At 40.9% G+C, this 27,901-nt stretch overlaps 1 protein-coding gene across 10 annotated transcripts in view; it reads left to right on the top strand.

Annotated features, from left to right (window-relative positions):
• The first annotated feature begins 17 nt into the window (after nucleotides 1–17).
• erc1b (ELKS/RAB6-interacting/CAST family member 1b) overlaps nucleotides 18–27,901 on the top strand; it is a 205,380-nt gene continuing 177,496 nt past the window's right edge. For 2 of the 10 annotated variants that reach the window (XM_053241656.1, XM_053241662.1), the window contains exons 1-2: nucleotides 18–256; nucleotides 11,089–11,980. In XM_053241656.1, the coding sequence (XP_053097631.1) occupies nucleotides 11,345–11,980 (636 nt within the window). In that variant the 5' untranslated portion in view covers nucleotides 18–256; nucleotides 11,089–11,344. The remainder of the gene's footprint in view (nucleotides 257–11,088; nucleotides 11,981–27,901) is intronic. The other 8 variants (XM_053241659.1, XM_053241658.1, XM_053241660.1 and 5 more) reach the window with 6 other exon arrangements.

The raw sequence follows: 27,901 nt of genomic DNA, 5'->3' as shown, positions 1-27,901 counted from the left end.
AGTGCTGACGTCACTGGAGCGCCCTGGCTCGCGGAGCTGCTCGTAGTGGTGGCGGCGCGCGCGCGCAAGACACACAGCGAGAGAGAGAGAGAGAGAGAGAGAGAGAGGAATACAGAGGTAGGAAAAAAGGGAATAACTAGTTGGAAAGAGGATCTTTTTCGTCTTTAACGGATTTGTAACTCATAACGGTCCGTCTGGGAGACAAGAATCAGGGCTGAAGTTCTCCTCAAACCGGTTAAACTGGATCTCTGAGACGGTAAGTGCAGGTTTTAAAGTGATTTTGGTACATCAGTGTGTCGGACGTTAGCTGGTCGGACGCCTGGGATTTACGGATTCCCGGTGTACATTTCATACATAAAACACCCGTGACGGTGATATTAATATGTATGTGTGTGTGTATAAACTGTACACTTAGTGCAGAAGCGGGCTGAATTCGTTGTGGTGGCGGTGTGTGTGTGTGTGTGTGTGTGTGTGTGTGTGTGTGTTAATGCTGTTGCGCCAGCGAGCGAGCGAGTGAGCAATGGAGGAGGAGGAGGAACAGGAGGAGGGAAAAAGGCGAAAAAATAAAAGCTAGACACCAGGATATGGCTGCTTTCCTGCCCAGTGCAGACTGCCAGGTAGTTCTACAGGGAGGCGAAAGTCTTATTTGTGTCATGGAGGAGTGTTAAGGGGTTTAAATGGGGTTGTGTTGTGTGAAGGCGCTGTAAATCAGGAGAGAGAGAGAGAGAGAGAGAGAGAGAGAGTCGCGGTGTATCCAGGCGGTGTCAGCCTTTTTTTCTTTTCTCTTCTCTCAGAGGGGGAGCCCTGACTCTCTCACTCTCTCTCTCTGTCGCTCTCAGCTCATTTTAATTTCAATTTCCAGCCCGGTTACAGCTGAATGGAGTTCGCCTTTAACCACTCGGTAGCTCGGCTAATCAAACCCCCCCACTCCCCCCTCCTCCTCCTCTTCCTCCCCCCTCCTCCTCCTCCTCCTCCAGGCTAACCGTCAGTGCGCGTGCGAGCCCCGAGTAACGTACGGTTAGCTCCTGAGTGACGTGTTCCGCTAACACCGAAAGACTTGTTCGCTAACCTTCCTCAAGACACAAAACATATTTTCTAAACACACAAACAAACTCCCCGCTTTAAACTCGCTCTCATTAAAACAAAATAAAAACATTTTCTGACCTTTCTCAGTGGTCTCGCGAGCCTCTCCCATTAGCATGATGCTAATGTCCACTCTGACTTGTTGGCCTGGGAAGCACATCTCCACCTTAGCCTTGTGCTTTGTGTTACTTATTTATTTGTTTGGTTTTACATTGCTTGAGTAAACGGAAACCACACTGAAGTTGAAAAGTGACCAGAGAAGAGGCCTAATTTCACATGAATCAACAGGTTGCTTTTAGATATTTGTATTTTTGTCTGTAAGATTTCAGCCATGACTCGGTGTAAATACAAAGCTCCAGCACATCTATACACATCTCTCAGTGAACTTCAGGGCTGGCACAGAGGGGAACTGCCAACCTCCAAATATCAGTGGTGGACAAATCGCTGACCCGGGACAAACAGATTTCATGTCTGGGTTATTAGTTTTTTACTCAGAGTTGCCCATCGGACAAGCAGATTCAACAAACAGAGACAGAAAAAACACCCTACTCATTACTGAGTTTTGCAAAACAGAAGTTTTCCTTTGGTATGTAGCTGTGTTTAAACTTCATGTGATTCAGGGTTTGATGAATACCACCTGCTCCCACCCAAAGGTTTGACCAATCCCATCTGTTTCAGCAGAGATTTTGACTGAGCTCATTCGCTCCCACAGACCTTTTGACTGATCCCTCTCGCACCCACAGACGTTTTGACCGATCTCACTCGCTCCTACAGACGTTTTGACCGATCTCACTCGCTCCCACAGACATTTTGACTGATCTCACTCGCTCCCACAGACATTTTGACTGATCTCACTCGCTCCCACAGACGTTTTGACTGATCCCTCTCGCTCCTACAGACATTTTGCCTGATCTCACTCGCTCCCACAGACATTTTGACCGATCTCACTCGCTCCCACAGACGTTTTGACCGATCTCACTCGCTCCCACAGACATTTTGACCGATCTCACTCGCTCCCACAGACGTTTTGACCGATCTCACTCGCTCCCACAGACGTTTTGACCGATCTCACTCGCTCCTACAGACGTTTTGACCGATCCCTCTCGCTCCTACAGACATTTTGCCTGATCTCACTCGCTCCCACAGACATTTTGCCTGATCCCACTCGCTCCCACAGACGTTTTGACTGATCCCTCTCGCTCCCACAGACGTTTTGACTGATCCCTCTCGCTCCCACAGACGTTTTGACATTACATTTACATTTACGGCATTTGGCAGACACCCTTATCCAGAGCGACTTACAAAAGTGCTTTGAAGACTATCAAAAATACATTCTGTTACTGGCTCACTAGGTCACAAACTAGGAATACCATCACTCCAAAACTCTGTTGGGAGGTAATAGACAATAAATTTTTTTTTAGGTGACCAATTTCACTCACTCCCACAGACGTTTTGACGGATCCCGTCTGCTCCAACAGAAAGCTGGCCCGGTCTCGCCTGCTCTCGCAGAATCTTTGAACAAGCCAACTCCACTCCAGCAGATGTTTTGACCAATCCTGCCTGCTTTCACACAAAGATTTGACCAATCCCTTCCATTTCAGCAGAAAGTTTCACCAATGGTGTTGTTGCCTCCAGCAGAAATTTTCGCCAATCTCACTTGGTCCCAGAGAAAGTTTAACCAATTCCATTTACTCCAGCAGAAATTGTGACTAATCCTGCATGCTCTTACAGAAAGTTTCCTCACTGTCTTCCACTCCAGCAGAAAGTATGACCAATCTTGTCCATTCCAGGCGAAAGTTATTCTAATCTTGCCCTCTCCCATAGATACTTTTGACGAGTTATTATTGTTTGCACTCGTCCACAATTTTTCTGACATACATAGTTGGTTCTGTTTTCCAAGATATAAACAAATTAGTAATTTAAAGCACCTTGATCCTGATTGGATAAAGCAGTTACTGATGAGTGAATGAATGAAGCAGTAAATGCATCAAACATCGCCGTGGGAGCACCACGTACACCCTCGTATTAATGAACATGGTCTTTCTTTCTCCCTCAAGCTTCATATCTGACCGCCTGCTCCCTCTCAACACATCGGCCGAGACTCGGTCTAGGTGACATCTGCTTCTCACAAGGTTTCTAATGTAGCACATTGTGTTTGACAAAATGTCAGCAAGTCAGTGGACAACAGTTCGGCTATGAGTCTGACTATCATCTTTATTTTTTTTCTGATCCCGAATAAAATGATGCCGATTTTGTGTCTAGTAAAACTCCAGCTTAGTAGACACAGTCACCTTGTGATTAAACACCTCGAGAGAAAGTAAAGATGCTACTCAGACTCTGTACAAGAGAGAGCACCACAGCTCACAGACAAAATATTAACCAGTAACTAACTTACTTTTTGTTGAAGGCACAAACATCTATTACTCCTGTGCACTTCCTGCAGACTTAATGACTAATATCCAGCTCCTGTTGATTTAAATGTTCGGTTTGAGGATCTATAGAGCGAATAAGAAGCCAGTACGGTTATGTCAGATATGAAGAAAATGCTCTTTCCTGTTAACACTAATTAGGTACTGACCCAAGAAGCATGGCCTGTTAGCTACGACCTAATGGCTAATATATGCTAATAATTATGACTTTGACAATAACAACACCTCAGCACATATGTGTGCTGTGGAAAATAATCAGAAAATACATTTATTTTTATTTTTATATCATTTTATTTTATATTATTTTTATATTATCTGTTTTATTCTGCGTATAATCGATTTTACGTTGGTCTTAATGTAACCTGAGAAGGAACGCTGGACTGAGGCCTACACGAGAAGGGCAGTGTGTGTGTGTGTGTGTGTGTGTGTGTGTGTGTGTGTGTGTGTGTGTGTGTGTGTGTGTGTGTGTGTGATCATATGTTCTGCTCTCTGACCTGGACTCAGTTGCACTGTTGAACACTTTTGATCTGTTGACCTTCCTGCTGGATTTCTCCACTTCTGATTCCCTGATACTCTTTGTGTTTCTGTGTGTGTGTGTGTGTGTGTGTGTGTGTGTGTGTGTGTGTGCATGCAACCAATCACTGATAATAGTGACCTAATTAGAGCAAGCACAGTCAGGGAGCAGGACCGCTCGGGTCTACAGAAAAGATCATCCATTCTCCCAGCAGGTATAGATTGGTTATGATTATCGATCGGGTGACCCGGAGTCCCAGAGGACCGAGTGTTCAGATAATGTGTTGTTTTAGATAATTGCTCTGAGATAAGGTCAGATCCCGCAGTTGCTGTTGGGCAATGTGTGTTATTGCGTTTAATTGGTCGATTTGGCCAGCAAGTAAGAATTCGAGTAAAGGAAAATTAAATATAGATTTGTACTTACTGTTTTCTGATGAAAAGGTCTTCATAAATGTTCATTATTAAAGTAGAAGAAATTCTGAGAGCCATTGAAGCAGGATCAAAAATATCCATCCTCTGATTAGAAAAAAACAAAGAAAATGCCCCATCACCTTGGAATTGCTACTCGGAAAGCTCGTTAATCTTTAGATGGTTAAATCTATAATACAGACTGAATAATTTGCTTCTTTGAGAAAGTAAACTGATGATCACTAATGTTACCTGGCTAGCTTGTTGCGAACAAAACACTCGCTTCTGTTTCTTCCCATTTTTGTAGCTTAAACGAATAATTCCAAGGTCAGACTTCCCACTTCCGAGTTAAATCGAATATAGAATTAATACACTCGCATGTGAGACTAAACATGAACTCATGAACTTAAAGGAATACTCCATGAATTTCTTGTACTGAGGAACACAAACCCTGTTTATTTATGTTTTTTTTAAAATTCAATTTAATTTTTTTTTTACATTTTATTTTAAGTCACAATATAGCAAAATTCAGTACTACAGTGGTTAGACTGTAATGTTAAAGATGTTATGCAGACATGAGAGAAAGTCTTACTATGGAGTTTTCTCCAACTTTAAACATGTGGCGCAATAGTTTAAAAAAAAAAAAAAAAAAAAAGATGTCTAGTCACTTGTGCAATCCAGAGCGTTTTTGTGGTCTGTGTGTGACACTGGTGATGCATAACCACAGATTCTTCCGTGTGAAACAGATAGTCTCATCTCTGCAAATACCTCTGAATGAAGGATTTATAGTTGGTGCAGTGTGTATCATCGCCACCTCACAGCTCCAGGGTTCCCGGTTCGATCGTAAACTCGGGTTACTGTCTGTGAGGAGTTTCACACGTTCTCCTTGTGGGATTCTTCCGGGTTCCCTGGTTTCCTCCGACCTCCCAAAAACATGCCAGTAGGTGGACTGGCGACTCTAAATCACCACTGTGTGTGAATGTGTGTGTGTGTGTGTGTGTGTGTGTGTGTGTGTGTGTGTGTGTGTGTGTGTGTGTGTTTGGGGCTCTGTGACGGAGTGGTGTTCTATCCACGGTGAATTCCCACCTCACACACAGTGTTCCTTGGAAAGGCTCTGGATCTGCTGCATCGTGGACCAGGATAAAGCGCTTACTGAAGATGATTGGAGGTTTCATGAAAGAATTTTACAGAAATGTACACAATGTTTTTTGATATAGTTTAACATCTGCGCTTAGACGTGCATTATATATGTGTTTGGAGTGAACAGGTTTTCTGTTGTTGTTTTTTTTCCCTCTCGGTATGCGAAAGTGAGTCTTGTTTTCGTCTGTGGTAATCGCACACACAATGTGTGATGTAGATAAGGATTACGTTGTAAGATGTAGGAACGTTCCTGTGATCTTGCCCCGGTGAGGATCCCACTCCGGTAGGATCCAGCTGAGGATTGAACCTGTAGTGTGACTGTAGTAGTGCCAGTGCATCTACTACAGTCACACATCTGTTGAGAAGAAGAGCATCATGCTTGCATCAGGAATGAGTTTCCTGTTCACAGGGTTATTATTATTTGAAGTAAATGTAACAAATATTCTCGCAAAACTGTAAAAGATGATCTCCAGGTGGTTTAGTTAGAGTGCGGTTTTGTTTTTGGTGTGATTTGTTTAGGCAGGTGAGGATACCGCAGTAACGCTCAGCTGCAAACCAAAACCAAAACTCCTCGACTCTGAATCGACCCGACTCCAGGACGTGAGCCAAAAATGCAGTGTTTTTTTGTGAGCCAAAGCACAGAGCTGTAGCACTGCAGAAATCCCATGTGCTGATCTGGAGATTTGGATCAATAAACAGAAAGAGAGAATATTAATGCTGGATGCGGGACACAAAATACTTTAAATTAGACATTTATACAGTTATATACTGATTTATTTAGCGTTGTGTTCTTAGTGCTTTCTGTACCTTTTTCTGTCGCCATATTTCTAGCCACTGAATGAAAGTTTTCTAAGAATTAAACTTTTCTGCGCTCTGTATGTCCTTCAGTCAGCGTTTTTGGTTTATTTAATTATGTGCAGTGTGAAACTTAACCAAACAAACCGCCACATTTCAGACTCAGCAAATGGATTCATCAAACTAACGGTGTGAAAGCACCCTTAAATAATCTCTAACGATCCTCCTCCTCCTGCTGGCTAATTTTAATTTATTTATTTTTCCTGGTTAGTTAGTTTATTAAATATTACATGCGGGAAATAAAACCCATATCAAGAAATGCAAGAGGAAGATTAAAACATTGTTATCCTGATAATAATCTCCTAATTTAGATACAGTATTTTATTACAAGATGTAACTAGGACTTCATTAACGCTGTTCTGAGGTTCCTGTTAATATTTTCCACTTTATACGGCTGTCACGTTATACCACTGTTTTATTCATGAGTAAAAGCTGCTTGCTAGAGGATCAAATGACTAAATTACTGCTAAATGTCACAATATTTATCTGTATGCTCAAAGTTAAAGTGGTAGTATTCCAAAATGAGAAGATACACACTCGAGAATGTCTCCGAGATCTGTGTGTAGTTCAGTGTATCGTCGAGTTAAGCTAAAGAATCCCTAGTTATAATCCCTATTTATAATACCTACTGCACCTCCTGTACGTAAGTCATCCATTCCCCTGTACATATCACCCTCATAGCTATATATCCTTATTTGTAATTTATTGTAAATATGCCACTTATGCGCTTCTGGTTAGATGCGAACTGCATTTCATTGGCTTAGTATATGTACTTTGAACAATGACAATAAAGTTGAATCTAATCTAATCTAAAGATGGCTGCCGCTTGGTGTTTGTGTGCCCACTACCGAGATGTAGCCGTACGTCAGCATGCTGACTGCTGTTTCACTTATCTTACATTTGTAACCTGACATTAGCACACTGTGTCAGGGTTGTGTTTCCAGTGTTTTCCCACACTCAGGTGATGAGAGACAGAGAGAGAGACAGAGATTAGTTCATTAGTAAATTAGTTCAAAATGTAACATGATTACTTGTTTTTTTTCGTTTTCTTTTTTTTTTTCTGAGATTAGTCTATATAGTTCACTGGGCAGAGACGGTCTGGTGAAATATTAATATTTAAACGGTAAATTGCCACGCTTGGAAACATTCATTTATGTAAAACCTAAAGATTTTACGGAAATGTTTTTTTTATTCTGTAACTTTTTTTTTTCTGTCTTTAGTATTTTACAGATTGCTTTTTACAGTGCATGCCTGGTACACAGGATCGAAGAGAAGTGCATGAATCAGCATTTTTGAACATATTTGTTATATTTCAGGGACACACTGTAGTTTAGTTATAATTATCCGCTATATATCATTTATACCAGAGTGCTGTGAAATGCTCGATTCTGATTGGTCAGAAGGTGTTGATTAATTTTCAATAACAGCAACTATGATAGTAGTTCAGCCTCCAGATCACAAGTTTATATTAATGTGTTCGTTCGAATGCATCATCGTTTCTATAGTAACAGCTATACCCTCACTGACCACTTTATTAGTTCATGAAGTCATCCAAACGGCCAATCATGTAGCATGGGCACGATGTATAAAATCATACAGATGCAGGTCAAGAGCTTTTGTTCACATCAAACATAAGAATGAGGTAAATATGTGATCTCACTGGCTTTGACCGTGACATAGTTGTTGACGCCAGATGAACTGGTTTGAGTATTTAAAAATAAAAAAAAATTAAAAAAAAAAAAAAAACATCCAGCGAGCAGCAGTTCTGCGGGCAGAAACGCCTTGCTGATGAGAGAGGTCAGACGAGAATGGACAGCCTGGTTCAAGCTCACAGGAAGGCTACGGTAACTCAAATAACCACTCTATACAACCGTGGTGAGCAGAAAAGCATCTCATAATGCACAATACGTCAAAAATTGAGGCGGCGTGATCAGGTTCCACTCCTGTCAGCCAAGAACAGGAATCTTCCCCCATTCTGACATTTGATGTGAACATTAGCTGAAGCTCTTGACCTGTATCATCTGCAGGTTTTTATCCGTTGCTGCCACATGATTGGCTGATTGGATCTTTGTACAGGAGTTCCTAATAAAGTGGCTGGTGAAAGTCACGTGAAATAGCTAAATGGTAATGTTGACAGAAACCGATGATATTAGATATTCATGTTATTAGAGAGCGTCATAATAGTATTTCATTTCTAGTCAGCGCTTAGACTCTGGGCTTTGCCTGCTGTTGGAGTAGAGCCAAGAGGAAACCCGTCCTCCTGCTTCTCTTCTGTTTTTAGTGGACTTTTTGAAAGCGGTGTAGTACACTGCAGAGTGTCACAGCAACCAGGGCTACTGTACATCAGATACCCAAGTACAATAATTTTTAATTTATGCAGAAAAACATGAAAAAAATTTACACTCACCTACAAAATGCAGAAGAGTTTCCTTAGGCACAATTATACAGTCTTAACAATACATACTATTTTTAGATATAAGTATGAATAGTATTTATAGTCATATGAAGTCACATGATGTGCTCAGAAGCAGTGACGTGCAACACGACACAATGAAGGTTTTCAGCCGAAATAAACACGTGAAACAAAAGGCTGCTTGCTGAACCATTGGCTCTTCATGCTTCAACACAAACAAATGCCTCTTTGATCTGAATGTACGTCTGATTATGCTAATGTTATGTAGCTGACAGTACAGTGACATATCGAGCTGATTTCCAGGGTTCCGTGAGGTTGTAATAATTCATCACTAAAAGCTTAACTTACATTTGTTATAAATAATAAGGGAATTAAATACACACCGATTAGAGCAATAAAGCTGTATTGCTGTATTGTCCCTTATTTGGTAAAAAAATGTATCTGTAAAAATACACAATTGATCAAAGATGGTGACCAAAACTTTCCTGTAACTACAGTCGTCTTCTGATGGATTGGAAAGGTGTCCGTTTCAGAGGTACGCGGTAAAAATGATAATGTCCGTGAACACTTTTCCGATTCTGACACCCAGCAAAACAACCCAACATTTTAGAAAAGAAATCCAGTCTCTCCTCTTAAAAATCACGACAGACTTTCACTATGTTTCTGCAACCCAGACGCGCGGCTTACATCACTGTGACGTGTCTCACTCCGCGGCCTGTAAGCAGTATTTCATGACGAGTAATTACTTTATTACGTGGAGTGTTGAATGTATTGTTCAGTACTCTGACATATTGTTCAGTCCTCTGACATACTGAATCGAGAGCCTTGTAGCAAATGAAACGATGTTAATACGTACTAAGCTTGTGACGATAATATCGGGAATTGTGTTGGATTAGTGAATCGTCTGTGATAAAAAAGCTTTGCGCTCAAAAAATGTGTTATCTCATATGAAGTGTTTCCTTTCCGCCTATTTTGTAGTCCTGTAAGATTCTTAATAACCTGGTGTCTGACTTCTAGAGAGAAATCTCTTTCTCTGATGTATCTTAGTTTCCCTTGTCTGTGCTGCCAAACAGATAAAACCATGAATGTCTTCGCACGCAAAACATGAACTTAAGAAAGTGAAATGTTTATCAGGGCTCCTTTGCTATACAGCAGTTCAATAAGTACATGTAGTTTATATAATATAATTTTATTATGAGTGTATTTACAGCTAATAACTTGTTAGGTTTATTTATGAGTGAATGTGTAAATGAATGAATGATCAATGGAGATTTTTTTTTTTTTTTTTTTTTAACATTGAATACTTTTGAATTCGCACATCAGGTCTCAAACAGCATGTACCTACACTGTGTGTGTGTGTGTGTGTGTGTGTGTGTGTGTGTGTGTGTGTGTGTGTGCACACGTTTGTGTGTGCGCTGCTTTATTGGACCCAGAGCTGCAGAATAAATGTTGTCTTTGGTCCTTCTGCAGCCAAATATTCCAGCTATTAGTCATATTCTCTCCAGATCTTGTACAACAAAACTGAACAGATCCTCTAGGCCTTTTTTTTTATGGACGATGTTGATGTATCCATGTAAAAAAGGTTCCACACACAGATTTTAACCTAACTCCAAATCCACTGATGGTGCAATTTAGTGAAAGATTGGGTTTGAACTGCCTCCAGGAAATAGATGTAGTGGGTTAAAGAAATCGAAGGTGAGAAATGAAGACAAAACGGATAAAAATCCAGAGAGAACGTCAGTTTTGATGAGAGCGCAGTGCTCAGACAATCAGGAGCGAGTCACAGAGCTGAAGTAAATGCGCCGTGGCGTACAAGCGACCCACATAGAGAGACCAGAGAAGGAAGTTAAAAGGCTGATTATGCCAGAGCTGTTCATTCGCCTATTATTTCTTCCCTGGGGAAAAAAGTGCCAGGCAGGCGGACTCCAGCCAGGGAGAAAAAAACTCCACAGGCCTGACGGTAGCACTGCCTTTATGAACAGGATGTCTGTAAGTGTGTGAGTGTCTTAAGAGATGTATGTGTGTATATGTGCATACAGCTAAATCCTATCTGCAAGGTCTGGAAAACTGTATCTTTAATGAATTTCAGATAAACAGGAACCTAAATGGAAAAAAATATAATCTGTACACACCTAAGCAACATTCTCTAAATCAGAGAAATGCTCAAAAACACCCTAGAACCTAAAATTGATTGTTCCTTTTGTCTTTATCAGCGTTTCTATCTGTTTTTTGCTTCTTCTGTTACAGGTCACTGTGTTGTATAATCCTGGGTGAAGCACCAGTTAATGGACTAAGCTAATGAGAACCCTGTCCATTCCCTGTGGAGTGTAGAGCCGAGTCACCGCATTAATCACTCAGACATTTCAAACATGAGAAATTTGTTCCTGTTGTGTAGTTAAGCGACGCTCCCAGGCCCGAGCTCCTCGACTCGTGAGGATCACCTGAACCAGCCTCTGTGATATTTACACAGGTTTCTCGTCCCTTTACTCAAAGCCGAGCCGTGATGTATGGTAGCGCCCGCTCAGTGGGTAAACCGGAGGGCAATCAGAGCCCCGGACGCTCTCCGCGCCTGCCTCGCTCTCCTCGCCTGGGCCACCGGCGCAATAACAGCACAGGGGGTACGGGGGGCAAAACGCTCTCCATGGAGAACATCCAGTCTCTGAACGCCGCCTACGCCACCTCCGGCCCCACGTACCTGAGCGACAATGACGCGACCGCCCCCGCCTCTGTCTCAGACATGCCAAAGAGCACTATGACCCTGGGCCGCTCGGGTGCTCGGCTTCCCTACGGCACGCGCGCCACAGTGGCGGGTAGCAGTCCCAACATCGCCAGCGACTCCATTGCCTTCGGGGATCACCACGTGCCTGCAGCCATGGCGTCCACCGTGCCGCACTCGCTGCGCCAGGCCCGCGACAACACCATCATGGACCTGCAGGCGCAGCTGAAAGAAGTTCTGCGTGAGAACGAGCTCCTGCGCAAGGAGGTGGACGTCAAGGAGAGCAAGCTCAGCTCATCCATGAACTCCATCAAGACGTTCTGGAGCCCCGAGCTGAAGAAGGAACGCGCCCTGCGCAAGGACGAGGTCTCCAAGATGGCTGTGTGGAAGGAGCAATACCGCGTGATGCAGGAGGAAACACAGGTAATGTTCATAAATACTTTCAGTCTTTTCAGCATCAGTAGACAGCTGTTTTGTGGTCTTTAAAATCAAAACTGGCATTTTAGAGCTTTTTGTGCCTGTTGCTTGGGTGTTATGGACACCAGTGGAAAAGGTTTTCAATGTATTCTCTTTTTTTTAAATTGTATAGTTCATCAGTTGGTTCATCTGTGAGTTTTTGGCGGCACATCTTCCATCACTCTATTCCCTTTTCCATCCTTTGGTTGAGAAAATATGGTTGGCGTGTATTTATTTGGAGGAGAATGGAATTTGTGTGAGTTATGTAAGGGGCACTTTTCAGAAGAGTGTTTTTACCAACTTGGGGCTGTTGAATGCTGGAATGTCGCTAGCTCAGACTGATCGAGAAAACAAGTCTGTCCTTAATCACCATCAAAGCTTTTCTATCATCGTGAGAGAGAAATATTTTATCTACTTCTCAGACATGTCGGATATCTCTCGCTAACGACCCTGCGTCGCACGGCATTGCGTCGTCTAGGATATCGCCCCGGTTAAAGTGGACAGGCGTCGGAGGGAAATCGTCCACTGATGAAAACTGGCTCTCGCTAATCTTTTCAATATTCAGCTAGTTCACTAAGCTGCTGAGAGGCTTGTTCAGATTCGGCAGGGGTGTGGCTCATCCGAATACCATTGGTTGTTGTGTGACTTCATTTAACACGGCGTCACTATGGCTTCCTGTTTCAAAAGGAAATGCATCAGTGTACAGAACCAGATCACAGGGACTTTAAATTGTTCAATGAATTGGAATCCGAGGTGAAGAAATGGCTCGTGTTAGTATCCTGAGCTCTAACTAATGGATTTAATCTATTACCATGTCATCACTTTATGACATTTTATTTAGCTCCTGCTGCTGCGAGAGCAAACACGCCATCTCAAGGTCAGGTTACTGACGAGACAGATGCGCCTGGTTAGTGAAGTGGGACGTGTTTAGTACAGATAATACAGATGCATAGCAGTACCAAAAGCTTTCCCTAACTGACAGTCCGAAATTAAAAATTAACCAACAAGCACAGAATCAGTAAAAATAAACAAGTCTGTGTTTTATATCATTAAGTCTTAATTATTTTAATCTCTCTCATCAGAGGCCTAAATGTACTGCACTATCTAACATATTTTTCTTGATAAATGATAAACACTTTCTCAAGTGTTGTTAATGTGAGGAGTTAAACACTTTGGGATGTGCTGATATAGGAAAATAATCAATGACTGGACTGTGTGATGCTGCCAGACACTCAACATGAGCTGATTATTTTCCCATAACAGCAGTGTTTTATTTCTCTTATACCTCAGCAGTTTGTCAACAGTTACAATCTTTATTTATTAAAGAATGACACGGCAATTTTTTTTTTCCTTTTATAGTTATATTTATTGCTGTGGAACATTCGTGAAACAAGTTGGGTCTAGTTATCACTTAGGTTATAGCAGCTATAAACAGTCGTTCCTTCACCAGCCTCTTTTTTTCCTCTCTCTTAAAGTTAAAAAGATGAAACAAACGCAGCAAAACGTAAACTCAGCTGTCCAGCTTTCCCATGTCTGAAAGGAAAACAGCAGTTAGTTACAGCTGTTACAAAACGCTAGCACTTGAGACTCCTTCCATAAATGTTCCATAAATATCTCCTTACGGAAAACTGGTTTATAATGTTATAGAAGCTGTAATACGTTAATGTAATACATCAGACCAAGCTCATTAATACACTACTGTCAGAGCTGCTGTGATAGAAAATTAATCAACAGCTTCTAACCAATCAGGGTCATTAAATTCACTTTTTAACTAACAGCGTTCTCCATGGAGAGTACATTTTTAAAATAGTTTGTTATTATTTGTGAACGCTTTTACCTGGAAGAGAGAGAAAGTGTGTAATGGAAAATATGCTAATGGTAGCAGTGTTGTGAGACGTGTGTTAGTGTTGGACCAGAATCCAGCTGCTCTGGGTTTTTAAAATTTGACAGCAGAGACTCATAAAGTGCTCTGTTAGTCCCTACGGGCACCTGTAATACTTTTTAATTTAATTTTATTTATTTTTTTTATTTGTTTTTTGAGTTTGATGAAGCAGACCTCTGGTGAAACATTTAATAGAGATTATCTTAGTATTAGTATTTATAAGATTCTGTCTCCCATTCATTTTTAACCTAGATAGAACCTTATCCTACTAAAGTCATTTTACAGTTTGCAGTTATATACGAAATAAGTTCGGAATAAAACTTTACAGGACAATAATCAACGACAGGACGGTTACAACTATGAAGTTGATTATTTTTCCTATAACCGTGCATGTTGAACTGCTTTATTCCTCTTATACCCTAAAAGTTTGCCATTACAATTATTAATGCTCGACAAGTTATGCTTTTTTTTTATCCATTTATAGTTGCAGTAAATGTCAGTGAAACATGTTAGTTCCTGTTATCGCTTATGTTAGAGCAGCTGTAAACAGTTGTTCCCTCTCCAGCCTCTGTCTATTTCTCTCTTTTGAAGTTAATCAGACAAAATACGCAGCTTGTCACGTTACTAAGAAATCAGAAAGCATAGAAAAAAACGTACTGACTACTACACAACTCTCACACTGGAGACTCCTTCTATAAATAATAAACATTATAAACATGTGTAATAAACATCTCTTTACAGAAAACTTCATTTTTCCCAATCCTACATTTTTCACTGTTAAATAACACCTCATATTGTTTAACAGATTAGAACCAGCATGTAAATGTAAAACTGTGATTTAAATTACAGCAGGCACTACTGTCAGACCGGTTGTTACAGAACATTAATCAACATCGTCTGACCAATCAGAGAAGTTAGAATTAAAAAAAAAAAAAAACAGAACTGTGGTGTAAAATAGCATAATGATCTAATTTGTAATCAGCTATTCTGCACTGTACAAGGAAAGATTTTTACTGCAGTATAGCTGTACCAGTCAAGCCACTAGAACCAGTCCAACAGTGTCGTGTGTGTGTGTGTGTGTGTGTGTGTGTGTGTGTGAGTGAGAGAGAGAGAGAGAGTTGATCAGTCGCTCAGTACCAGGGGCCGTGTCCTCCATGACTGGGCTGTCTGTTATAGTGTTGGGTGGCTGCCAGTAGCACATAGTGCCCAGGGAGAAAACAACTCTCATGACAGTAAGTCAATCTCTCTCTCACACACACACACACACACACACACACACACACACACACACACACACCTGGTAGTTTCTGGTGCTTGTGGCTTGCTGCTATTTTCCTGTGTTCGTGATGATATGTAAAAGAGGACTCGGATGTACATGGTTTCTCTCTGTGTGCTTGTTCATGACGTTTTGAGAGGCTGATGCCTCCTGCATCCCACCAGACAATAATCAGGATAATGTCACAGCAGAGTTGTGCTTCTCCTTATGATCCCAAAAGGCGTCCTGATCATAACTGATAACTTACAGGATATTCTGGGAATATTAAAAGTGTAAAATTAACTTCTGTAGCACAGCACGGTTGAATCTGATCGATCAGAAGGTGTGCATTATTTTTGTACAAGTGCACGGCTGTAACACGAGCGACAGGTTTATCTTATATTCTAATACGTTATCGTTACTGTTGTATAGTGTAGTATCTGAGAAAATGTTGCAGAGTGTGGAGTTTGATAACTGAAGTGAACTGGGTCGTATCTGTGGTTTCTCATGTTCTGTATCTTGCAGCGTGGAGCAGGCTGTGTTTCTCTCCAGCTGGTTCGTATCTGTGATATCTGCCACTTCTCTTTTCCTTTGTGTTCTTTTCTTTCTTGCTCAGCTTTGTGAAACTTTAAACCTCACTAACTTTCTGTTATGAAACTTGGACTGCAGTTTCTCTCCACACCCTCTCAGATTGTACACAGATGTTCATATTGAACTGTCAGAGGATTTACAAAAAAGAAAATCTGCAGAAAGTCAGATTTAATAATCTGATCATAAGAATTCAACGTTCATCTCCCATCTGGTTTCTGTCTGTCTGTATGTCTGTATTTCTCTGGCTGCCTCTCTCTCTGTCTATCACTCACTCTCTGTCTCTCTGTCTGCTTCTTTATCTGCCTTGCTATCTCTGTTTGTCTTTATCTATCTATCTCACTCACTCTCTGTATCTCTCTGTGTCTATCCTAGTGTCTATCTCTCTCTCTCTGTTTCTTTCCCTCTCTTCCTGTCTCTCTACCCCTCACACATGGCATGACAGCATCCTCATGCTACAGTTCTGTGTGAGTTTGCAGTGGGTGGGATGAGGCTAACAAAAACATTTGACATTCTTGTATTTTTTTCCATGACTCTGAACCCGAACATTTACTTTCTGCCTGTCACCTCTGACTGGATCTGTCTGCCGAGAAGTGGAGTAAGAGTGAGAAGGAGATAGTGAGGCACTGATGGTATTTTTATCCTCACTCACTGCAGGGCTGGGAGGTGCTGCTCTTTGGCAGACACACCCTTACATACACTGTGCTCATGGTGCATAGGTGTGGAATGAACAGTGTACAAAGACCGACTTCCTCTCCTCGCCTTTGTCCTGCGTTCTCCTGTCTCGCTATTCTTCACTCTTAAATGAGGAAAAGATGCAAACAGATGGAAGGAGAGGGAAAAAATCAGAGTCAGCTGTAAGAGATTTTTATGCAATAATTTTTTTTTTTGCTTTTTTAGCAGCACGCTTATTCAAACATCATCATCATCATCATCATCATAATCAGGCACCATTCATAATGTGACCAAAGACAGATGAGAAGAAACACTGTTGAGAGTGATTGCTTAAAAATGTTAAGTCTTCTTTTTTGACTACATGAACCTGATGTAGCCATGTAGCATCATCATATACTTTATATACTCTCACTGAGCACATTATTAGGAACACCTATATACCTACTCATTCCTGCGATTATCTAATCAGCCAATCGTGTGGCAGCAGTGCTGTGCATATCGTCATGCAGCTTCAGGTAATGTTCACATCAGCCATCAGAATGGGGAAAAATGTGATCTCAGTGATTTTGATCGTGGCATGGTTGTTGCTGCCTGATCTACTGGGGTTTTCATGCACAACAGTCTCTAGCGTTTACTCAGAATGAAAAAACATCCTGTGAGCGGCAGCTCTGCGGTCGGAAACACCTTATTGATGAGAGAGTCACAGGAAAATGAACAGACTGGTTCGAGCTAACAGCAAGGCTACAGTAACTCAGATAACCACTCTGTACAAGAGTGGTGAGCAGAAAAGCATCTCAGAATGCACAACACGTCAAACCTCGAGGCAGATGAGCTACAACAGCATAAGACCACGTCTGATTCCACTTCTGTCAGCCAATCCAATAGAAAACCTTTGAGACGTGGTAGGACAGGAGATTCGCAGCATGAAAGTGCACCTGAAATATCTGCAGGAATTGTGTGAAGCAGTCATGACAACATGGACCAGAATCTCAAAGGAATGTTTCAACATCTTGTGGGATCCACACCATGACGTATTGAGGCTGTTTTGAGAGCAAAGGGAGGCCCTGCTTAGTATATTAGTATTAGTAGAACACGATACTAATGTTAGTATATTAGTATCGTGTTCCTAATAAAGTGATTGGTGAGTGTAGTACCTAGCATGTATCTGAGATAATAATGGTGCGTTTGAATTAACTTGGAGGTGGAAAGTCTGAACAAAAGACGAACCCATGGAGGCATGTTATTTGTTAGCAATAAACTAGCCAGATAACGTCAGTGATGGTGAGTTTATGATGTGTTTTACTTCTCAAACTGTATGGTTCTGCAAGATTTAACCAACTAATGTGTCTGTGTTGATTGATCTAAAGTAAACACTACTATAAACTCATTAACGCAGTGAAATATCTTATTTCTTGTTGACGGTGTGAGTGGCCATGTTGAGGAGGTTGGAATTCCGAGCTGACGGGATGCTTTCTTTGCTTTTTTCTAGTCAAAGTTTGTAAATTTCATGTTACAATTACAACCTTTTTAGTGGAACGCTACATAATTTAGGAATGAAAACCCTTGGGGCCATGCTGTTACGAGAAAATAATCAATGACAGAGTGATGTAGTGATGCCGTCTGACACGAAGCAGAGTTACTCTTCTCACACCAAAATTAATTATTTACCCATGAAGGCACACCCTGAAGTTTTTATTTATTTACATAGTTACATTTAATGATCTCCAAAATAATTATTTCCTGTTATCACTTAAATTATAGCAGCTATAGACAGTCATTCCATCCCTTTCTCTTCTTGTTAATAATACAGAAAAATGCTGTCTTGGTACCAAAGAACCACCAAACACACAGTCCTCTGTCCTAAAGACTGTCACGTATGGGAAGGATTAAAAACGCAGGTCTGTCTCTATGGCATGGTTGCTGCTGTGGTGTTTTTCTGTACACTTGGTGAAGATGAGAGCTTAAATGCAGCAGGACAGGTCTGTCCGTCCACTTCCCTTCCCACTTCCCAAATCCCTGCTGGTCATGCAGATGGTCCCTCTGACAAACTGTATTAAGATTAAGCCCTTGTGATTGGCTCAAAGCTTCCACTCGATCAGCAGGAGTCCCGCCCACTTTCCGGGGATCTATTAGTAAAGGGACCTATTCTTGACAAACAAATTTTTATTTTTTTTTTAAAGTTTTATTTATTTATTTATTTATTAAAAAGGCCGGGTAGTGGGCGGGAATGTGTGGGAACAAGTTCCATGTAGAAAAAGGAAGAGAAATGGAAAAGATTGATTTTTTTTTTTTTTTTTTAAATGTTGGTTGTCCTCATCTTTGTGTGATTAACAGTGTGCTCCAGGCCAAGTGAAGCATGGAGTGTGTGTGGGCAGCACCTCGCAGAAATTCTTCCTACGTTTATGAAAGAATTCAGTCATTTGTGATTACATGAAATGGCAAGTATGATTAATAATAATACAGATAATGATAAATATAAGGGAAATATTTAAATATTAGGAAAGTAGCCTTAGAAAGTAGTCTCAGTGTATTGATCAGAAACATTTTTCCAAAATACCAATTAAAATGTGTGTGTGTGTGTATATATATATATATATATATATATATATATATACACACACACACACACACGCACACACATATGTACACACCGATCAGCAGATGATCACACGTTAGCAGCAGATCCTTGAAGTCCTGTAAGTTGCGAGGTGGGGCCTCCTTGGATCGGACTTGTTTGTGCAGCACATCCCACAGATGCTCGATCGGATTGAGATCTGGGGAATTTGAAGGCCAAGTCAACACCTTGAACACTTTGTCATGTTCCTCAAACCATTCCTGAACAATTTTTACAGTGTGGCAGGGAGCATTATCCTGCTGAAGGAGGCCACTGCCATTAGGGAATACCGTTGCCATGAAGGGGTGTACTTGGTCTGCAGCATTGTTTAGTTAGGTGGTACGTGTCAATGTAACATCCACATGAATGCCAGGACCCAAGGTTTCCCAGCAGAACATTTACCCAGAGCATCACACTGCCTCCTCCAGCTTGCCTTCTTCCCATAGTGCATCCTGGTGCCATCTCTTCCCCAAGTAAATGATGCACATGCACTCGGTCGTCCACATGATATAAAAGAAAACATGATTCATCAGACCAGGCCACCTTCTTCCATTGCTCCATGGTCCAGTTCTGATGCTCATGTGCCCATTGTAGGTGCGTTTGGTAGTGGACAGGAGTCAGCATTGGCAGTCTAGTAAATGGCTGAAATGTTATAATGACTAAGATCAAATTACTGGATTGTAGGAATAATTTATTTATTAATTAATTTATTTATTTTGCATTATGTTTGTTATAACCAAATTACTTAATACTGTTGTGTAATATGTTAAATTAATGGTTAACTGGGTTTCTATTTTACAAGCCACTTTTTCTTCAGGTTTTATCCACTTGCTTGTAATATTTTCTTTTAGATCATTTATTGTTCCATGAAATATATCAAGGAGTCAAATGTCAAACGTTTCTTTTCCTAAATTTCACACCGTCTTTTAAAAAAGTTCCCTCCTGTCCCATCCAGTCTACTGACTATATCATGTAAAGTTTGTAGTTTAATCCAGTAGCGCTTGAAGCCCTTGCTTTGGGGTGTAATGTTGATTTGATTGTCTTGGAAAGCCTTTATGTGCTCTCTGCTTGGACATTTTTGAGCCCCGCCTTAAACAATCCCTGGAATGTCTGTGGAATCCTGTTTGAACTTATTCCAGCTTTCTTAAAGTCGAGGTTGTGCCGTGTCTCTGCACAGCCACTCAGTGTCTAATAATCTGTTAATAATGACTAAAAAGATTGAGTGAATGATCTTTTATAATATTTTAATTATCCGTTAAACAAGAATAATAGGCATGTAAATATATGTGTCTGATTTGCTATTGGAGTGTGTGTGTGTGTGTGTTTGAGTCAGGATGCACTCCTAGTGGAAAAGAAACAGACCTGTGAGAAAACACGAGTCACATTACATGGTTTAATCCATTAAAAAATATTTGTGGTTGAATGGAGGGTGGAATTGGCATCAGAGTAGCATTTTGAGGCAAATTGACCTCAGTGAAATTGGCTCAGTGTTTGATGTTCAGCTATTCAGCGAGGATGCAGAACATGCACACGGTTAAAAAAAAAAAAAATTAAAGAAAAGGGGAGGTTTTTATAAATTTACATTCGTTGTGCAGTTCTTTCCAGACTATGGATTATGTAACATTAGAAGGTGAGTAAAGGTGATATGTCTGCTTTATTAACGGATGATGCGTTCTCTTGCTTGCCCTTGAATGCCAGGGAAATATGAAATGCTTCTTCTTTTCACTGTCTGTTCAGTAATAACTTTGGGTTGATGTTTTGCTGATAGTCATGTTTTTTCGACTTGTGCCTCTCGTTGTTATGGTAACATAAACACTAAACCCCACTCCCTGCACACGCATAACTTTGAATCGGATTTCGTATAACACACAGACACACGGAGGTTGTCTCCTGTTAACAGACACGTAAATAGTTCATTCGGAATCTGGAATGAATTCATTCGGGTTAACAAAAATCTTCACATGTAAACAGTGTGAGTCCTAGAAAAAAAGACTTCAATCTTACAGACCTTTTGCACAATGGGCCTCATTTATCAAGCTGGATATGAAAGGAATTTATTCGTAAATCGTTTGTGTGAGCGTTTACACAAGAAATTTGGTATTCATGACCGGTTAAGGGTCTGGGTTACTGATCAGAAGGTCGGAGGTTCAAGCCTCAGCACCACCAAGCTGCCACTGGTGGGCCCTTGAGCAAGGCCCTTAACCCTTTCTGCTCCAGGGGCACTACATCATGGCTGACCCTGCGCTCTGACCCCTGCTTCCTAACAAGCTGGGATATACGAAGAAAAGAATTTCACTGTGCTGTAATGTACATGTGACAAAATAAAGTCCTCTTCTTGTTTTTCTTCTTCTTGTTGTTGTTCTTCTACTTGTGTTCCCGAGTGTGTGAAGACCACTAATGTAAACTTCCATTTGATCAGCTTCATATCATAAAATTCGCTTGGATTACTGCACTTTTATCTGGACAGTATATCAGCAATATACTGTCGAATTTAAGATATTTCTTATTACGCTTACAGCGTTTAGCAGATGCCCTTGTCCAGAGCGACTTACAGAAGTTCTTTGGATCCTCTATCAAAAACACATCCTCATGCTAGTACACTAGATCAGGACCAAGAGTACCAATGAGAACATTTTTTGAAAACCAGACATTTATATTATTGGAATTTATTAATGAAAATAAAAAATAAAGAATGTGAGCCAACACAAACCTGTAAATTATGACAAGTTAGCACAAGAAATGGTGGTGTATAAACGGAGGACAGGCTGGTCTGTCTGCACATAGCTGTAAAATGTTTAAAAAAAAAATCCTCAGCTGAAGGAAGAGTTGGCACTCTGTTATTATTATTATTATTATTATTATTATTATTATTGGCATAGAAGTTACTCAAAATAACTTCCACTTTTGTTTTTCAGGCTTTACCCTGATCATTCGTTTCGTGCTCCCAGCTCTATGTGCATGACCTTTTATGGAGTTTTGTGCGCGTCGCTAAATGCAAATGAGCTTTGTCAGGAACGTTACAGATGGTCAGCGTATGCACACAAGTACGAAGACAATCATCCTTTTCGAAACTTACACACAACTTTACTAAAAGATTGCTGAGTGAGGCTCAATGTGTCCATTTTGTTTCTCATAATTCGGTTGTCTCGGCTGGACGAATTGAAGGAGCTCATCGTGGTGTGAGAAAGCGAGAGCTCGGCCTGCAGCGTGTGCTGCTTTAGGTGAAAGGTGACTGTAGCTCTCAGAGGATGATGTTGCAAACACCAGAAGCTCATCTGACACGCTGACATGATTGTGAAAGTTGCTCCTTGTGCCATTTTGATACTTATTGACGCCTCAGTTTCGCTTAATGTGCGTCCCTGCATGCACCCTGGAGATAAACAGACGTTTACAGCACTTAACCGCCTGCTATATTCTGTCAAATAATATTAAATCAAAAATATATTCAAACTATTAACAGAAAAAAACCCACTGTACTAGGGCGGGGCGATATGACAATATCGATATCGTGATAAATATTGTGATACAAGTATCATGTGTATTGTAGAAATCTCTTTGGGAATGATATTTTCATCATATCACTCACCTCTACACAGTAGTGCAGGTTTCGCAGTAGTTTGTCGTGAGTCTCAGGTTATTATCAGTCTTGTTTTTTCTTTAAGAAAGCACATAAACAGTAAGTTAACTTTACTGATAGGATTCAAGTTTTAATAATCTTAATAAATGCTGTATATGTTAGGATATTAATGATGCCTACCGTCGCTAGTAACTTTTGCCCAATAACCTTTTCTTCTTCTCCTTCTTCTTCTTCTTCACTGAAACAACTCGTGCGGACCAAACCGTAAGTCCTACAAATGTGAAACCTGGTCAGTAGGTCACAGTGAGATGGGCCCAATCAGCCTAATGGTGGCGCTGTAGTGCAAGTGTTTACATTTTAACTCAAATCTCAAGAACTGCTCACTCAAAATTATAATTTCTTTCCCCTCTTAAACTGAATTTAGCTAGGCACCGTAACCTGACACGGTTATATTTGTGCAGCTGTTGTTGACCTTTGTGTATTCTCATGCAGCTGTTTACATGAATGTAATTAATGATCTGGTAATGATTTATTCATGATGTTGATCCAGTTCTGTGGAACAGACTCACTAGGAAGAGAAGATTCGATGTTGCTCTTGTATACTTGACAGGTCTTGTGGCTAAAGATTTCCAAACAAAGTGAAATCCAGGAACTTCTGTGTTTGTTTGAGAGACAGCGTAAATTGGTGTCATTAGCATTTCATGTCAAAATGTTAATGTGGCACATACATACTTTCAAAGATGAGAAAACAGGGACAGCGGAAGCTGCTCTACTCTACATTCACGTGTTATGTAATTGTGTAAGAGCGTGTTGAAGATTATAAAAGATCTGAGTTTAAAGCATCTCTGTTTTGTTACAAAAAGCCTCCTATAACCACCCACTCTTCTGCCCTTGACGAGGTTTATTTAGGTTCCCGTTATAGTTACGGGTCTTGAGTGTCTCGGGCGGAAATTTCCGGTGAATTCCTCCACTCTCCTTTCGCCTTCTGCTTAGCAGCCTTGTGGTTTGACATTCCTTAAACACATTTCATGTGTGGGTGCTGGCCTGGCAGAATCCTGTCCATCCACAAAAATAGGAGAAATTCAGAGAATGAAGGAGCAAGAGAAGGAGAAGAGAGCGAGAAAGAACGCTGAAACATTATATCCTTCTTACACATCAGCAAATAGTTCAGTTCTACAGCCAGGGTATTAATACTGTTTCAGTTTATATATACTGTTTGTTTACATATAATCTAATTTGCAAAACCGCTAATGTTTTATGTTGTGCACTTTTAAGTGAACTTCAGAAAAGTGGGAAGGTTTCACTGCCAACAAACACTAGCAGATCAAAAACATACAGATGAAGAGTTTTACTCTGTAACCAACATAAAGTGTGTTAGTAAGGTGTTTGGGCCATCATGAGGCTCCAGAACAACTTCACTGCACCTTGACATCGATTCGGATTAAGAGCACTGTTTAACACATTGCTCCAAAATTTTTTAGGTGTTCAATTGGGCATAGCATGTGATTTACATTATTTTTCATCCTCATCAAACCAGTGAGTGAGACCTTGTTGCAGTGTGGATGTGGGCGGAGTCATCCTTGGAAGAGACCACGCCTGTTGGGATAGAAATGTTTCATCATAACCACGGTGATGCTTCAATCTTAGGGGATGAGTTGAAAATATAGGTTTCATCCCTGCGTTTCTTTTTCAGCGATGAGGGGCCAAAACTGAGAGAAACGATCAAGATTTTTCAAACTATTAGTATACGTGTGGATTGGGCCTAAAAGTTCTCCACATCCTGCTGTATCATTGCCTTACAGATTTAATCTCAGGAATACCCTGCTTATGATGGTATCAGAAGTGTGAAAACTGACCTCTTGTTGTTTACGCATCTCCAAACCTGCCATTTCCCTGATCCAATTCTGTTATGAGATCACAGCGTCATCCGGCAGTAATGAGGAAGAATCAGCGTCCAGCAGTGTGTCGGGAGGGTTTGGGGAAGGCAGGGGGCCTCCATCTGTTCTTTAGTTAAATGTCATCCTCTGGAGCCCTGAGGAGAGACAGAAAAGAGGAAATGGATGGAGAGGCTGAGGAGGGGCGGGGGCTGGGACAGAGGCACGGGGAAGTGTAAGTGAACGAGAGAGACAATAGAACATCAGAGAGAGAGAGAGAGAGAGAGAGAGATAGATTGATGACATAACCGAGCGAAAAGTAGTGAGAGGGCAGAGAGCGAGTGAAATAGATTTTGAGAAGAGAGTGACGGGGTTGTGCAAGCCTACACTTGTACAGAATGTTTCTTTTCTCAGAGCAGGAGAGGGAGAGGAGTAGTACATGTCCTTATATCATCTCTCGCTGTAATATTCAGAGCTTTGATTAGCTGGAGAGCTGGAACTCTGCACTGCAGGAGATTTTCAGGCTTGATGGATGCGCCCTCCAAATTTTTCTCCATTTCTGATATGGTATTGGTATCAGAGCTCTGAGTATCAGCAGAGATTTTTTGAGACACCTACTGCTTCAATGTTTAACAGGAGCTCGTGACGCTCAACATGGCAGCAGCCCTATGCAAGTCACGCCTCTTCTGTTTCAAAAAAAAAAAAACAACACAAAAAAAAGGCCTGAATTATCAGATCCTTATAACGATGCATGCACTGATACATGGCACTTTGCATCGTTACTTATGGAGAAATGTATGGCCCGGAGAAAAAAGTGAACGATCAGTCAACAATTGTGCATTATGTACACTTTTTTGGAAATAGAAATAGAAATGACGTTACCACTTTTTCTTTTCTTACGTGGAAACCTTGAGTATTAGCTGATAACGGCATGCACATAATTTTTTTCCAAATCCAATTTGTCGTTTGTTACAAGATCGGATATCCAATATGTTTTCTTCAATACTGGATCCACCATTTTTTTTTTTGCAGGTATTGGTCCGATACTGAGTTTCAAAGGTTTTGGATCTTGAGGCGATATTCAGTGTCGGGCATCGGAGCAGTGCCATCTCTAGTTCTTAACCTCTCCACATTTAATTAGGGAAGAGCCCGGTCCTGTATGACTGAAAATAACTGCGCAAGAGTGTTAATAAGATGGCTGCCGAGTGGACAGACTTTAGTGGTGTCAGTCAATACCCAGTACTGATTCAGTGTTGAAAACCCAGCTGATTCTCTGCAGACGGCAGGATTTAAGACAATTTTATATCCTTGTCGTCAGTGTAAATATACTAGACTATTAGTTGCACTTTCTGTTGTGACACACTGCCAAATACGGTGGCTTGCATTGACTGGGTTCCTTTTGCCATATCAAAGGTGATAATAACTTTCTGTCACTCTGTGACATCCTTCGTCAGTGCCGCTCCTCACGTGTTCTGCACCACGCCTCTGGCCAACACCTGATGCAACCGCGTGTCACTGTACAATAAAGCGCTGCTGTGGGTGGATGCGACATTTATTTATTTTTTTGTCCATGGAGCTTAATGGCACTTTGACACACACACATTAGACTGTTTGTCAGGTTAGAATCAGAGCGAAGTTGATCTATTTTGTTTGGATTCACACAGCAAATAATTGCACACAAGGGAAAAAAGGTAGATGAGGGGTGTGTAGGACTGAAAACATACTCATAACACTTTTATTCACGTAATATAAAAAAAAAAAAAAAAACCTTTCCCAAGTGTTTGTATAAATCACAAAAATCACTTGAGTGCAAAGTACATGGAGCCGGCTCTGAATGAATGATTCAGTAATTCTGTCAGTAACTAGTTGTAAATGTTTTGTGCATCATATCCAGCATTTATTTTCTCTTTTTGTGTTTTGGTCCAAATCTCCAGAACATTTTTAGTGCATTTCTGTAGCACTACAGCTCTGTGCTTCGGCTCAGTTTAGCAGCTGACATCTTCACAAAAAATGCTGCAGCCCAAAACCACAGCATTTTCTGAGCTGATCCAGAGTTGAATCACGTTGTTACTGCAAATGAACCACGTTAGAGAGACCACTTTGCTCAGACGCTCTCTGATTGCTTGTTTTGGTCCACACCTGTGTGTGATTGCTGTGTTCTCACCTGCCTAAAGAACAGCACTGAGGACACACCATTCAAACAGAGTGATTTATTTACCTTATCAAAACAGTGAACTGTGATGAGTCAGTGTGAACAAGCAAATATACTGCATCTCTGTGTGGACTGATCTAAAAGAAACAAGAGTATATACAGTATTTAAAGAAGAAGTGCTACTGTGTTTATTGTTAATGCTGTGAGCAGCCATGTTGATTTGATGCCACTTGCTGAACTCGGGGTTGAGGAGATCGTCCCAAGTTTCCGAGTTGAAGAGGGTGCTTTTTTTTTTAGTTTTTTCCTAGTAGGAGGTTAGAGTTACGCATTTTAGTCGAACGCCACATGAAATTATGTAACACAGTTACAGGTAATGTTACGCTTCATGTTATTTTTTCTTTTCATAACAAAATTATTGACATTAAAAAAATGGGGAAAACACTGAACATAGAAAGTTAGAAAAGTTTAAAATAAATTTGTCTGTAAAAAGAACTGAGTATCTGCTTGATGATGATATTCAGTATCGATGTGTGCATCTCTATTTAACACACACACACACACACACACACACACACACACACACACACACACACACACACTAGCCCACACTCATGCCATGGCCCTATCACTGTGTGCACTTCATACTGCTTCTATTTCGAGCATGACTCAAGGATATATTCTCACAAACACACACACACACACACTCACACACACACACACACACCTCTTAGTATTTCCACTTCTGACCCTGTGCTGTCTCTTCTGCCTTGTCACGATAGCGACGCTGCACTCCCTAAACCCCAGTGACGACTCCCTGCCACTCTGAGGCTGTTCATTCAACAGACACACACACACACACACACACACACACACAGAGTCAGATGGTGAGTCAGGCTAAGAACAGAGTTTGTATAGCCGGATTCATAAAGGTCTTAAAATCAATTAATCTCTCCACTCTTTCTGTATAAGACATCTTTTATATTCATCTCTCTGCTTTAACTTCTTTGCTCTCTCTCGCTCCTCTCTGTCCACCCCCTCGTGCACAGTCCTACTTTTTTCCTCTTGAGTAGTCATGTTTCTTCAGGTTTTCTTTGGGAATGGCACTGCTAGTCTCTAAAGCGTGCTCTGTGATTGTTGGGTCTCACAGAGAAAAGTTTATCTGTGTTTGTTACTGACGTCAGAGCAGCTCTGGAGATAGTGGTCACCTTTTCATACTTTATTACTGTTAGTAATATTGTGTGTTCGATTCGGATGAGTTTAGTGATGTCACT

Source organism: Pangasianodon hypophthalmus, chromosome 18 (assembly GCF_027358585.1).
Source record: "Pangasianodon hypophthalmus isolate fPanHyp1 chromosome 18, fPanHyp1.pri, whole genome shotgun sequence".
In the NCBI taxonomy this organism is placed as follows: domain Eukaryota; kingdom Metazoa; phylum Chordata; class Actinopteri; order Siluriformes; family Pangasiidae; genus Pangasianodon; species Pangasianodon hypophthalmus.
Note: the sequence above shows the minus strand (reverse complement) of the source record. Positions and strands in the feature narration are given on the sequence as shown.